The sequence below is a fragment of the Eleutherodactylus coqui genome, chromosome 6, assembly GCF_035609145.1.
Source record: "Eleutherodactylus coqui strain aEleCoq1 chromosome 6, aEleCoq1.hap1, whole genome shotgun sequence".
NCBI classification, from domain to species: Eukaryota; Metazoa; Chordata; class Amphibia; order Anura; family Eleutherodactylidae; genus Eleutherodactylus; species Eleutherodactylus coqui.
The window spans coordinates 3847539-3862817 of NC_089842.1; the positions used below are offsets into that span (position 1 = coordinate 3847539).

At 46.8% G+C, this 15279-nt stretch overlaps 1 protein-coding gene across 3 annotated transcripts in view; it reads right to left on the reverse strand.

Annotated features, from left to right (window-relative positions):
- Window positions 1-532: 532 nt before the first annotated feature.
- The window catches only part of POU2F3 (POU class 2 homeobox 3), a 120834-nt gene continuing 106087 nt past the window's right edge, over window positions 533-15279 (reverse strand). For all 3 annotated transcript variants that reach the window (XM_066606083.1, XM_066606085.1, XM_066606084.1), the window contains 2 exons: window positions 4378-4510; window positions 533-1458 (listed from right to left, as the gene is read on the reverse strand). In XM_066606083.1, the coding sequence (XP_066462180.1) occupies window positions 1419-1458; window positions 4378-4510 (173 nt within the window). In that variant the 3' untranslated portion in view covers window positions 533-1418. The remainder of the gene's footprint in view (window positions 1459-4377; window positions 4511-15279) is intronic.

Sequence of the window (15279 nt, forward strand, 5' to 3'; positions counted from 1 at the left end):
ACCACCTTTGCTTTTGATAGACGCAGCCTCTCTAACATGCTTTTATTATACAGTCATGTGACTTTGTAGAAAATGGACTCTCCAGATGTTTTTCATTGGTGCCCCTTACTTTTCCACCCTTTTGTTACTCCTGCCTCAACGTTTGTGATGTATTGCTGCCAGCAATTTCTAAATGAGTTAATTTTTTAAAAGATAAAATTGAACAATGCCCCCCCTCCACCTCCCCCTCCACCTCCCCCTCCTCTTCCCCCTCCCCCTCCTCTTCCCCCCTCCACCTCTGATGTGTTCCATTGTGGATAAAATATGGTTACACAAGATTTAAGAATCATTGCATTCTTTTTTCTTTCCATTTCACACTGCGGCCTTCTGGAGTTGTGGCTATGGTATACTCTATGAAGAACACATGACGCTCTGCAAGGATGGTTTCCTATTTTATGATTGGCAGGATGAATTCCTGGCAGATTTGCTATAATGCTAGAAGTAGATTTCATCACCTCCATCAACCTGACAAAGAAGCAATAAGAAGACAATATGAAATAGTCTGAACCCGTCTTAGAAGTTAGGAACACAGACCAGGCATTTATTCATCAAGCATGTGTCTACATTCGTCATACATATATATAAATATATATATATACACACAGGATGGGGACCTCGTTGGACGCCTCCATCCAATGCAGCATTGGTACCAATGTTACTTAGCAGAACCTGAACCTATTCAGAAGACCTAAAGATGGTGTCCATCTGAATGATAACATGAAGTAAAACTCACACATCATAAAAATACGAATATTTACAAGATTAAATAATTTACTTCCCATTAAACATTGGTGACCGGTCGGATGTGACGTCAGGGTGAAGACACTTAGTAGTAGCTTGACTTCCACTCAGGCTGGGGCTACACAGTGACTGATGACGGCTCACCTTGCATTGTCACCCCGCCGGCGCTGCAGGTGAGGGAAGTGAATGCAGCACGTTGGGACTTGCAGGTCGTCGTAACCTGACAGGCGCACAATATCCAGCAGGCTTGGATTTCTCCTGACTGTCAAGCAAAGGTTCGGGCAACTTACAATTACAGCGAATCATATCCACTTCCATGACATGCGATGCAGGCAGGGTGACACTGCAATGTGTGTTATACGTGCAGCCCTAGTGAAGGTGTGGACGTGTCATAAGACAGGCATATGCAAGTGAAGGAGCGCTTCACACAGAGGCTGATCTGACATGACCGTCGGCTCTCGTAGGATTCCCCAATATATCCCATTTCTTCAGCAGACAGTTCACAGTCTTTCGAATTGGTTCTTAAAGTCCGTGTTATCTACGTCGTCTACTGGTGGCAGTGATTTTGCATTATGCGGTGCGCTTTCAGTGTCCGATTAAAGAAACCACCACAGTTATACTTGAGCTGAAGAGTTTCTTCAGTGCAGATATGTTGGATGATTCCATCGATACCAGGGTCTGCATCCACAGCCAGCAAGAAGTCATAAAGAAAGTAAAATAAAGGTCAGTTCCTCACTCAATGGGTAACATAATCATTGCATTGCGGTAAATGATTCCATTTATTTTTGTTTCCATGCAAGTGACACTTTAACATGTATATAGAATTGTAATAACTATGTTATGAGCTCACACACATGGAGCCAATGGAGCTAATGGTGAGTGATTTACTGTCCTATGACTACTGCAATCACATCTACACTGTTCAGTACTGCCGGGTAATGTAGCCTATAATTATGTTATTTATGAAGGTGTGCTGCAGAGACCAGAATCTGCTGTTTTATCCACATGCATAATGCATGGAGACATCATAGCAGCAGTCTACACCCACCAGCTCAGAGACAGAGAAGATATCCTGCTCTCCTATGTGTACAGTGTATGGAGACATCATAGCAGCAGTCTACACCCACCAGCTCAGAGATAGAGAAGAGATCCTGCTCTCCTATGTGTACAGTGTATGGAGACATCATAGCAGCAGTCTACACCCACCAGCTCAGAGATAGAGAAAAGATCCAGCTCTCCTATGTGTACAGTGTATGGAGACACCATAGCAGCAGTATACACCCACAAGCTCAAAGATAGAGAAGAGATCCTGCTCTCCTATGTGTACAGTGTATGGAGACATCGTAGCAGCAGTCTACATCCACCAGCTCAGAGATAGAGAAGAGATCCAGCTCTCCTATGTGTGCAGTGTATGGAGACATCATAGCAGCAGTCTACACCCACCAGCTCAGAGATAGAGAAGAGATCCTGCTCTCCTATGTGTACTGTGTATGGAGACATCATAGCATCAGTCTACACCCACCAGCTCAGAGATAAAGAAGAGATCCTGCTCTCCTATGTGTACAGTGTATGGAGACATCATAGCAGCAGTCTACACCCACCAGCTCAGAGATAGAGAAGAGATCCTGCTCTCCTATGTGTACAGTGTATGGAGACATCATAGCAGCAGTCTACACCCACCAGCTCAGAGGTAGAGAAGAGATCCAGCTCTCCTATGTGTACAGTGTATGGAGACATCATAGCAGCAGTCTACACCCACCAGCTCAGAGGTAGAGAAGAGATCCAGCTCTCCTATGTGTACAGTGTATGGAGACACCATAGCAGCAGTATACACCCACCAGCTCAAAGATAGAGAAGAGATCCTGCTCTCCTATGTGTACAGTGTATGGAGACATCGTAGCAGCAGTCTACATCCACCAGCTCAGAGATAGAGAAGAGATCCAGCTCTCCTATGTGTGCAGTGTATGGAGACATCATAGCAGCAGTCTACACCCACCAGCTCAGAGATAGAGAAGAGATCCTGCTCTCCTATGTGTACTGTGTATGGAGACATCATAGCAGCAGTCTACACCCACCAGCTCAGAGATAGAGAAGAGATCCTGCTCTCCTATGTGTACAGTGTATGGAGACATCATAGCAGCAGTCTACATCCACCAGCTCAGAGATAAAGAAGAGATCCTGCTCTCCTATGTGTACAGTGTATGGAGACATCATAGCAGCAGTCTACACCCACCAGCTCAGAGATAGAGAAGAGATCCTGCTCTCCTATGTGTACAGTGTATGGAGACATCATAGCAGCAGTCTACACCCACCAGCTCAGAGGTAGAGAAGAGATCCAGCTCTCCTATGTGTACAGTGTATGGATACATCATAGCAGCAGTCTACACCCACCAGCTCAGAGATAGAGAAGAGATCCTGCTCTCTTCTGTGTACAGTGTATGGAGACACCATAGCAGCAGTATACACCCACCAGCTCAAAGATAGAGAAGAGATCCAGCTCTCCTATGTGTACAGTGTATGGAGACACCATAGCAGCAGTATACACCCACCAGCTCAAAGATAGAGAAGAGATCCTGCTCTCCTATGTGTACAGTGTATGGAGACATCGTAGCAGCAGTCTACATCCACCAGCTCAGAGATAGAGAAGAGATCCAGCTCTCCTATGTGTGCAGTGTATGGAGACATCGTAGCAGCAGTCTACATCCACCAGCTCAGAGATAGAGAAGAGATCCAGCTCTCCTATGTGTGCAGTGTATGGAGACATCATAGCAGCAGTCTACACCCACCAGCTCAGAGATAGAGAAGATATCCTGCTCTCCTATGTGTACAGTGTATGGAGACATCATAGCAGCAGTCTACACCCACCAGCTCAGAGATGGAGAAGACATCCTGCTCTCCTATGTTTACAGTGTAAGGAGACATCATGGCAGCAGTCTACACCCACCAGCTCAAAGATAGAGAAGAGATCCTGCTCTCCTATGTGTACAGTGTATGGAGACACCATAGCAGCAGTATACACCCACCAGCTCAAAGATAGAGAAGAGATCCTGCTCTCCTATGTGTACAGTGTATGGAGACATCGTAGCAGCAGTCTACATCCACCAGCTCAGAGATAGAGAAGAGATCCTGCTCTCCTATGTGTACAGTGTATGGAGACATCATAGCAGCAGTCTACACCCTCCAGCTCAGAGATAGAGAAGAGATCCTGCTCTCTTATGTGTACAGTGTATGGAGACATCATAGCAGCAGTCTACACCGACCAGCTCAGAGATAGAGAAGAGATCCTGCTCTCCTATGTGTACAGTGTATGGAGACATCATAGCAGTAGTCTACATCCAGCAGCTCAGAGATAGAGAAGAGATCCTGCTCTCCTATGTGTACAGTGTATGGAGACATAGTAGTAGCAGTCTACACCCACCAGCTCAAAGAAAGAGAGAAGAGATCCTGCTCAATGTCTAATATAATCATTGCATACAGTTGAATGATTCCATTTTTGTCTACAAGTGACACTCCAACATCGATACTTCTATTATCAGCTTCCTCTTTCAAACATGGAGGATCAAAGCTTAGTCATTTATGTGCATCAGATAACCTCACCCGGGAGAGCTGTAGCTGGAGGTATTGACATTGGGCTTGGGATTATTTAGAGAAATTCCAGGACTGCTGGAGTGGAGGCCGGAGCTCGGTGATGATGGTCTACTAGAGCTTCCCGGGGAACAGGATGACGTTACTAGAAAACGAGAGGTAAGAAGTTCAGATTTCCTATATCACAACGAATGCACTGCACCAAAACCCTACTGAACATCATGCACTAATAAAGGAGCATTCACCCCCCAATATGGAGTTAAACACGCCCAGTCAGCTATTTGATGTTATCTCAATTTATACAGTTATTATAATTTTTTTTCGATACAATCATGCAAAAGGAAAAAAACAGCAATCGTTCAGTTCCTATGTAATAGAGACTTAGGGTGTACCTGAATTTTCAACAAGTTATCTGAAACACCCCTGGTCCTCCTTACTTTCATTTGCTGCTGTTTAATGTCTGTAGGTTCTGATTTTCAGGTGGTCCTCCCCATTTTTCTGTTGCCCTGCTGTTTGTAATCCACCATAATAGAGGGGGCATGTAACAAGCCTAGCATTTTGCCAGTAGTTCCTTGTTCAGAACTTCCTTGCCCTTTCTTCCCATGATGGATTGCACTGTCTATGGTCCAATCAGCAGGGAGGCAATATCTGAATGCCCACCCCTCTGCTTTTCCAGGGTGATATAGGCATTTAGAAACATTCTGGTCAAATGTTTAATAAACTAACTATAATGTACACACACACACACTGTAACACCAGGATGAGCAGAGACTGTATAGAGCATCATCACAGTATCCTCAGATCTGTCAGGCTGCAGCCTGTGAGTGCACAGGGAGCCACCTGTGAAGATAGACCCTCTCCCTGTTGCTATGGAAATGTCCCGGTGTCCCAGTTACAAAGGAAGCTCTGTACTTAACAGACAGTGTACTATAGAGAAACTGAAAGGGAGACCCCAAGAGCAACACTTCAAAAGTGATTTACAGTGATAAAACAACAACATTTTAATGCAAGTTGTGGGAGGACAGCTCGGTACAGTGCGGGTTGGCGGCAGTCAAAGGCGGAAACCAGTGGATAAAGTCCAAGAGCAGGCGTGACCTGCGCTTATTTCAGTCTAGAATAGTTAACACAAATGCAGCCTGAGCTTCAGGCACAAAAATAACAGTCCAGCAATAACAATAGGCAGTCCCTGCCTGACCAGGTCACACTCCACAGGTGCACCACACAGCAGGGTTTTCAGCTCTAGCAGGTATCACAGACTGCCTGGGTCCAGCAGCCACCTTAATCTCCCCCCGTGTCAGTGCACACTTCTATTTATATCCACGCCTATCCTGGCTCAGCCTCAGCACCTGTGCTGATTGACCTCGCCCATAACCTGGAGTGGAGGAAGTGGAATGGATGGCCCCATTACCAACCTGCCATCCATTCCAAAACACCAGGCCCAGATACTTTTAAAGAAAAGACCTCCAGCAAATACTTGCTGGAGATTACATTGCACTCCTGGACTTTCATGTCTCAAACCGCGGGACATGCACTTCCTCCAGCCCTACTAGGCATAATAACGGAACCTAGGGGCGATGTAGCGACCATCCACTATCATGCCCCTCAGTACCTCACATACCCTCCCCCTCTGCTCGAACCCGTAGGGGCGAACACTTTTATTAACCACGCAGTGGGTTCGGGACAACGCATCGGCATTTCCTTGTAGCTTGCCAGCCCTGTGCTCTACGTCAAATTTAAAATTTTGTACAGTAAGGAACCACCTCGTCACCCGAGCGTTTCGCTCTTTGGCCTGACTCATCCAGGTGAGAGGGGAGTGGTCTGTCACCAATCTGAAATGTCGTCCAAGCAGATAGTACCGTAGGGACTCTAAAGCCCACTTTATCGCCAGACATTCTCGTTCCACAATGCTATAATTTCTCTCTGGGGGGGTAAGTTTCCTACTAAGATAGGTGACTGGGTGCTCCTCGCCTCTAACCACTTGGGAAAGGACAGCCCCCATACCTATATCAGAAGCATCTGTCTGTACTACGAATGTTTTACTGAAGTCAGGAGTAATTAAGACCGGCTCTCTACAGAGGGCTGTCTTTAACTTCCGAAAGGCCTGCTCGGCCTCGTCATTCCACTTGATCATGGTGGAACTTCTTCCCTTTGTTAGCTCTGTCAAGGGCGCTGCTATGGTGGCGAAGCTAGGGATGAACCTACGGTAGTAGCCTACAGTCCCTAGAAACGCTCTCACCTGTTTCTTGGTCAATGGTTGGGGCCAGTTTTGGATGGCCTCTACTTAATTAATTTGGGGCTTAATAACTCCTCTTCCTATTACGTACCCCAAATAATGTACACTTCTTGGGGTTTGCCGTTACCCCTGCATCCTTGAGGGAATCAACTACCGCCTGTACTTTTGCCAAGTGACTCTCCCAGTCATTACTAAATATAATTATGTCATCCAGATAGGCGGAGGCGTACCGCCGGTGAGGTCTCAGGATGATATCCATCATTCTTTGGAACGTAGCTGGTGCCCCATGTAGCCCAAAAGGTAGGCATGCATACTGGAAGAGTCCCTCGGGAGTAGAAAAGGCAGTCCTTTCTTTGGCTTCGTCGGTAAGTGGTACCTGCCAATACCCTTTAGTCAGGTCCAAGGTAGAGAAGAACCTAGCATGGCCTAGCCTTTCTATTAGCTCATCTACTCATGGCATCGGGTATGAGTCAAACTTAGAGACTTCGTTTAACTTCCTGAAGTCGTTGCAAAACCTCAAGGTGCCATCGGGCTTAGGAATCAGGACAATGGGACTAGACCAATCACTTTTTGACACTTCAATGACCCCAAGGTCCAACATCTTCTTTACTTTCTCTGATACAGCCTGTCTACGTGCTTCAGGAATTCTGTAGGGTTTCACCCGGACCCGTACGTAAGGTTCCGTGACGATGTCATGTTTAATTACTGACGTACGTCCCGGCAGTTCTGAAAACACATCCGTGTTTCAAAGCACCAACTCCTTTGCCTCCTGCTTTTGTACACTAGACAGGGACCCTGAGATAGCCACTTCAGGAGCTTTGACCATGGACTTCACAAAAACCTGGCTGCTCGTCGCATTCACCGCTGCCAGAGACTCTTGTTCTTTCCAGGGTTTAAGCAAATTCACATGGTATACCTGCTCCGGCCTCCTCCTGCCAGGTTGGTACACTTTATAATTGACTTCTCCTATGCGCTCTAGCACCTCATAGGGCCCCTGCCATTTGGCCAAGAACTCTCTACTGTAGGCACCAAAACTAACACCCTATCTCCCGGGCACAAGGTTCTGACTTTGACCGACCTGTTATAGACTCGACTCTGTGCCACCTGTGCCTGTTCCAAGTGTTCCTTTACAATGGGCATGACAGCGGCTATCCTATCCTGCATTACTGAAATATGTTCTACCACACTTTTGTAGGGGGTGTGTTCACTTTCCCAAGTGTCTTTGGCGAGGTCGAGGAGACCACGTGGGTGTCTGCCATACAGCAGTTCAAACGGAGAAAAACCTGTGGAGGATTGGGGAACCTCATGTATTGCGAACATCAAGGCTGGCAACAAACAATCCCAATCCCTCCCATCTTGGCTGACCACCCTTTTTAACATCCTCTTCAAAGTTTTATTAAACCTTTCGACCAGGCCGTCAGTTTGCGGGTGATACACTGAGGTACGCAGTTGTTTAACCTTTAGAAGTTTGCACATCTCTCTCATTACCTTTGACATAAACGGAGTTCCTTGATCGGTAAGGATCTCTTTGGGAATACCGGTGCGGGGGAACATCTGGAACAGCTCTCGGGCAATGAGCTTGGAGGAGGTGTTTCTCAGGGGAATTGCCTCCGGGTACCGCGTGGCATAGTCTAGAATGACCAGTATATACTGATGTCCCCTAGCGGACTTCACTACTGGACCGACTAAATCCATGGCAATCCGGTCAAATGGTACCTCGATAACGGGTAAGGGCACCAATGGACTCCTGAAATGAGGTTTAGGGGGCGTTAATTGACATATAGGGCATGAGGCGCAATACAGCTTAACCTCCTCATGTACCCTGGGCCAACAGAACCGTTGCAACATTCGTTCACAGGTTTTTTCCGCCCCAGATGACCTCCAAGCACATGTTTATGAGCCAGGTCGAGAACTACTCAGCGATAGGGTTGGGGTACCACCAGCTGTTCCAGTTCTTCCCCGCGCACCTTATCCACTTTGTACAACCTGTCATTGTTAACAGCCATATAAGGGTATGCTTCACTCCCACCTGGAGTTTGAGGTACCCCGTTTGTTTTTGCTACGGCCTCACGGGCCCTAATCAATGTTGGGTCTTTCAGCTGAGCAGATTCAAAATTTTCACGCGACACCTCAAGGTCCGGCATGGCAGGAACTTCTGCCGGGCTTTCCGTGTCACCAGCCAGTACAGCTAGGGGACAGTCGACGTCGTCATTTATGGTCACCCCTACTGCGGGCCCAGCAGTGTCCGGGTCATACGACTCAGGGCTTACCTCCTGACACCCAACATTATTAGCCACACTCTTATTGTCCAAAGTCCTTTTCCTCCACATTGCCCAGAACAGTGGAAAGTCACTTCCGATGATAGCCTCATGCATTAGGGACTTAACCACTCCTACCTCGTGGGTAGCGGTGCCTTTTAACCCCTTAGTGACAAACCTATTCTTTGTCTTAAGGAACAAGAGATTTTCATCATTGCATATCTGTCTGACAGCTCATGTTGTAGATGTTACTGACAGCACTCTGGGGGACATATAATGTGTTGGAGATGTTACTGGCTGCACTCTGGGGGACATATAATGTGTTGGAGATGTTACTGGCTGCACTCTGGGGGACATATAATGTGTTGGAGATGTTACTGGCTGCATTCTGGGGGACATATAATGTGTTGGGGATGTTACTGGCTGCACTGGGGGACATAGAATGTGTTGGAGATGTTACTGGCTGCACTCTGGGGGACATATAATGTGTTGGAGATGTTACTGGCTGCACTCTGGGGGACATATAATGTGTTGGAGATGTTACTGGCTGCACTCTGGGGGACATATAATGTGTTGGAGATGTTACTGGCTGCATTCTGGGGGACATATAATGTGTTGGGGATGTTACTGGCTGCACTGGGGGACATAGAATGTGTTGGAGATGTTACTGGCTGCACTCTGGGGGACATATAATGTGTTGGAGATGTTAGTGGCCGCACTCTGGGGGACATATAATGTGTTGGAGGTGTTACTGGCCGCACTCTGGGGGACATATAATGTGTTGGAGATGTTACTGGCCACACTCTGGGGGACATATAATGTGTTGGAGATGTTACTGGCTGCACTCTGGGGACATATAATGTGTTGGAGATGTTACTGGCTGCACTCTGAGGGACATATAATGTGTTGGAGATGTTACTGGCTGCACTCTGGGGGACATATCATGTGTTGGAGATGTTACTGGCTGCACTCTGGGGGACATATAATGTGTTGGAGATGTCACTGGCTGCACTCTGGGGCACATATAATGTGTTGGAGATGTTGCTGGCTGCACTCTGGGGGACATATAATGTGTTATAGATGTTACTGGCTGCACTCTGGGGGACATATAATGTGTTATAGATGTTACTGGCTGCACTCTGAGGGACATATAATTTGTTGGAGATGTTACTGGTTGCTCTCTGGGGGACATATAATGTGTTGTAGATATTGCTGGCTGCACTCTGGGGGACATATAATGTGTTGGAGATGTTACTGGCTGCACTCTGGGGGACATATAATGTGTTGGAGATGTTACTGGCCGCACTCTGGAGGACATATAATGTGTTGGAGATCTTACTGGCTGCACTCTGGGGGACATATAATGTGTTGGAGATGTTCCTGGCTGCACTCTGGGGGACATATAATGTGTTGGAGATGTTACTGGATGCACTCTGGGGGACATATAATGTGTTGGAGATGTTACTGGCCGCACTCTGGGGGACATATAATGTGTTGGAGATGTTACTGGCTGCACTCTGGGGGACATATGATGTGTTGTAGATGTTACTGGATGCACTCTGGGGGACATATAATGTGTTGGAGATGTTACTGGTTGCACTCTGGGGGACATATAATGTGTTATAGATGTTACTGGCTGCACTCTGAGGGACATATAATTTGTTGGAGATGTTACTGGTTGTTCTCTGGGGGACATATAATGTGTTGTAGATATTGCTGGCTGCACTCTGGGGGACATATAATGTGTTGGAGATGTTACTGGCTGCACTCTGGGGGACATATAATGTGTTGGAGATGTTACTGGCCGCACTCTGGAGGACATATAATGTGTTGGAGATGTCACTGGCTGCACTCTGGGGGACATATAATGTGTTGGAGATGTTACTGGCTGCACTCTGGGGGACATATAATGTGTTGGAGATGTTACTGGCTGCACTCTGGGGGACATATAATGTGTTATAAATCTTACTGGCTGCACTCTGAGGGACATATAATTTGTTGGAGATGTTACTGGTTGCTCTCTGGGGGACATATAATGTGTTGTAGATATTGCTGGCTGCACTCTGGGGGACATATAATGTGTTGGAGATGTTACTGGCTGCACTCTGGGGGACATATAATGTGTCGGAGATGTTACTGGCCGCACTCTGGGGGACATATAATGTGTTGGAGATGTTACTGGCTGCACTCTGGGGGACATATAATGTGTTGGAGATGTTCCTGGCCGCACTCTGGGGGACATATAATGTGTTGGAGATGTTACTGGCTGCACTCTGGGGGACATATAATGTGTTGGAGATGTTACTGGCTGCACTCTGGGGGACATATAATGTGTTGGAGATGTTACTGGCTGCACTGTGGGGGACATATAATGTGTTGGAGATGTTACTGGCTGCACTCTGGGGGACATATAATGTGTTGGAGATGTTACTGGCTGCACTCTGGGGGACATATAATGTGTTGGAGATGTTACTGGCTGCACTCTGGGGGACACATAATGTGTTGGAGATGTTACTGGCTGCACTCTGGGGGACATATAATGTGTTGGAGATGTTACTGGCTGCACTCTGGGGGACATATAATGTGTTGGAGATGTTACTGGCTGCACTCTGGGGGACATATAATGTGTTGGAAATGTTACTGGCTGCACTCTGGGGGACATATAATGTGTTGTAGATGTTACTGGCTGCACTCTGGGGGACATATAATGTGTTGTAGATGTTACTGGCTGCACTCTGGGGGACATATAATGTGTTGGAGATGTTAGTGGCTGCACTCTGGGGGACATATAATGTGTTGTAGATGTTACTGGCTGCACTCTGGGGGACATATAATGTGTTGGAGATGTTACTGGCTGCACTCTGGGGGACATATAATGTGTTGGAGATGTCACTGGCTGAACTCTGGGGCACATATAATGTGTTGGAGATGTTACTGGCTGCACTCTGGGGGACATATAATGTGTTGTAGATTTTACTGGCTGCACTCTGGGGGACATATAATGTGTTATAGATGTTACTGGCCACACTCTGAGGGACATATAATTTGTTGGAGATGTTACTGGCCGCACTCTGGAGGACATATAATGTGTTGGAGATGTTACTGGCTGCACTCTGGGGGACATATAATGTGTTGGAGATGTTCCTGGCTGCACTCTGGGGGACATATAATGTGTTGGAGATGTTACTGGATGCACTCTGGGGGACATATAATGTGTTGGAGATGTTAGTGGCTGCACTCTCAGGGACATATAATGTGTTGGAGATGTAACTGGCTACACTCTGGAGGACATATAATGTGTTGTAGATGTTACTGGCCGCACTCTGGGGGACATATAATGTGTTGGAGATGTTACTGGCTGCACTCTGGGGGACATATGATGTGTTGTAGATGTTCCTGGCCGCACTCTGGGGGACATATAATGTGTTGGAGATGTTACTGGCTGCACTCTGGGGGACATATAATGTGTTGGAGATGTTACTGGCTGCACTCTGGGGGACATATAATGTGTTGGAGATGTTACTGGATGCACTCTGGGGGACATATAATGTGTTGGAGATGTTACTGGCTGCACTCTGGGGGACATATAATGTGTTGGAGATGTTCCTGGCTGCACTCTGGGGGACATATAATGTGTTGGAGATGTTACTGGATGCACTCTGGGGGACATATAATGTGTTGGAGATGTTAGTGGCTGCACTCTGAGGGACATATAATGTGTTGGAGATGTTACTGGCTGCACTCTGGGGGACATATAATGTGTTGGAGATGTTACTGGCTGCACTCTGGGGGACATATAATGTGTTGGAGATGTTACTGGCTGCACTCTGGGGGACATATAATGTGTTGGAGATGTTACTGGCTGCACTCTGGGGGACATATAATGTGTTGGAGATGTTACTGGCTGCACTCTGGGGGACATATAATGTGTTGGAGATGTTACTGGCTGCACTCTGGGGGACATATAATGTGTTGGAGATGTTAGTGGCTGCACTCTGAGGGACATATAATGTGTTGGAGATGTAACTGGCTGCACTCTGGAGGACATATAATGTGTTGGAGATGTTAGTGGCTGCACTCTGGAGGACATATAATGTGTTGTAGATGTTACTGGCTGCACTCTGGGGGACATATAATGTGTTGGAGATGTTACTGGCTGCACTCTGGGGGACATATAATGTGTTGTAGATGTTACTGGCTGCACTCTGGGGGACATATAATGTGTTGTAGATGTTACTGGCTGCACTCTGGGGGACATATGATGTGTTGTAGATGTTACTGGCTGCACTCTGGGGGACATATAATGTGTTGGAGATGTTACTGGCCGCACTCTGGGGGACATATAATGTGTTGGAGATGTTACTGGCTGCACTCTGGGGGACATATAATGTGTTGGAGATGTTACTGGCTGCACTCTGGGGGACATATAATGTGTTGGAGATGTTACTGGCTGCACTCTGGAGGACATATAATGTGTTGTAGATGCTACTGGCTGCACTCTGGGGGACATATAATGGGTTGGAGATGTTACTAGCCGCACTCTGGGGGACATATAATGTGTTGGAAATGTTACTAGCCGCACTCTGGGGGACATATAATGTGTTGGAGATGTTACTAGCTGCGCTCTGGGGGACATATAATGTGTTGGAGATGTTACTGGCTGCACTCTGGGGGACATATAATGTGTTGGAGATGTTACTGGCTGCACTCTGGGGGACATATAATGTGTTGGAGATGTTACTGGCTGCACTCTGGGGGACATATAATGTGTTGGAGATGTTACTGGCTGCACTCTGGGGGACATATAATGTGTTGGAGATGTTAGTGGCTGCACTCTGAGGGACATATAATGTGTTGGAGATGTAACTGGCTGCACTCTGGAGGACATATAATGTGTTGGAGATGTTAGTGGCTGCACTCTGGAGGACATATAATGTGTTGTAGATGTTACTGGCTGCACTCTGGGGGACATATAATGTGTTGGAGATGTTACTGGCTGCACTCTGGGGGACATATAATGTGTTGGAGATGTTACTGGCTGCACTCTGGGGGACATATAATGTGTTGTACATGTTACTGGCTGCACTCTGAGGGACATATAATGTGTTGGAGATGTAACTGGCTGCACTCTGGAGGACATATAATGTGTTGGAGATGTTAGTGGCTGCACTCTGGAGGACATATAATGTGTTGTAGATGTTACTGGCTGCACTCTGGGGGACATATAATGTGTTGTAGATGTTACTGGCTGCACTCTGGGGGACATATAATGTGTTGTAGATGTTACTGGCTGCACTCTGGGGGACATATAATGTGTTGTACATGTTACTGGCTGCACTCTGGGGGACATATGATGTGTTGTAGATGTTACTGGATGCACTCTAGGGGACATATAATGTGTTGGAGATGTAACTGGCCGCACACTGGGTGACATATAATGTGTTAGAGATGTTACTGGCTGCACTCTGGGGGACATATAATGTGTTGGAGATGTTACTGGCCGCACTCTGGGGGACATATAATGTGTTGGAGATGTTACTGGCTGCACTCTGGGGGACATATAATGTGTTGGAGATGTTACTGGCTGCACTCTGGGGGACATATAATGTGTTGGAGATGTTACTGGCTGCACTCTGGAGGACATATAATGTGTTGTAGATGTTACTGGATGCACTGTAGGGGACATATAATGTGTTGGAGATGTAACTGGCCGCACACTGGGTGACATATAATGTGTTAGAGATGTTACTGGCTGCACTCTGGGGGACATATAATGGGTTGGAGATGTTACTAGCCGCACTCTGGGGGACATATAATGGGTTGGAGATGTTACTAGCCGCACTCTGGGGGACATATAATGTGTTGGAAATGTTACTAGCCGTACTCTGGGGGACATATAATGTGTTGGAGATGTTACTAGCTGCGCTCTGGGGGACATATAATGTGTTGGAGATGTCACTGGCTGCACTCTGTGGCACATATACTGTGTTGGAGATGTTACTGGCTGCACTCTGTGGCACATATACTGTGTTGGAGATGTTACTGGCTGCACTCTGGGGGACATATAATGTGTTATAGATGTTACTGGCTGCACTCTGAGGGACATATAATTTGTTGGAGATGTTACTGGTTGCTCTCTGGGGGGACATATAATGTGTTGTAGATATTGCTGGCTGCACTCTGGGGGACATATAATGTGTTGGAGATGTTACTGGCTGCACTCTGGGGGACATATAATGTGTTGGAGATGTTACTGGCCGCACTCTGGAGGACATATAATGTGTTGGAGATCTTACTGGCTGCACTCTGGGGGACATATAATGTGTTGGAGATGTTCCTGGCTGCACTCTGGGGGACATATAATGTGTTGGAGATGTTACTGGATGCACTCTGGGGGACATATAATGTGTTGGAGATGTTACT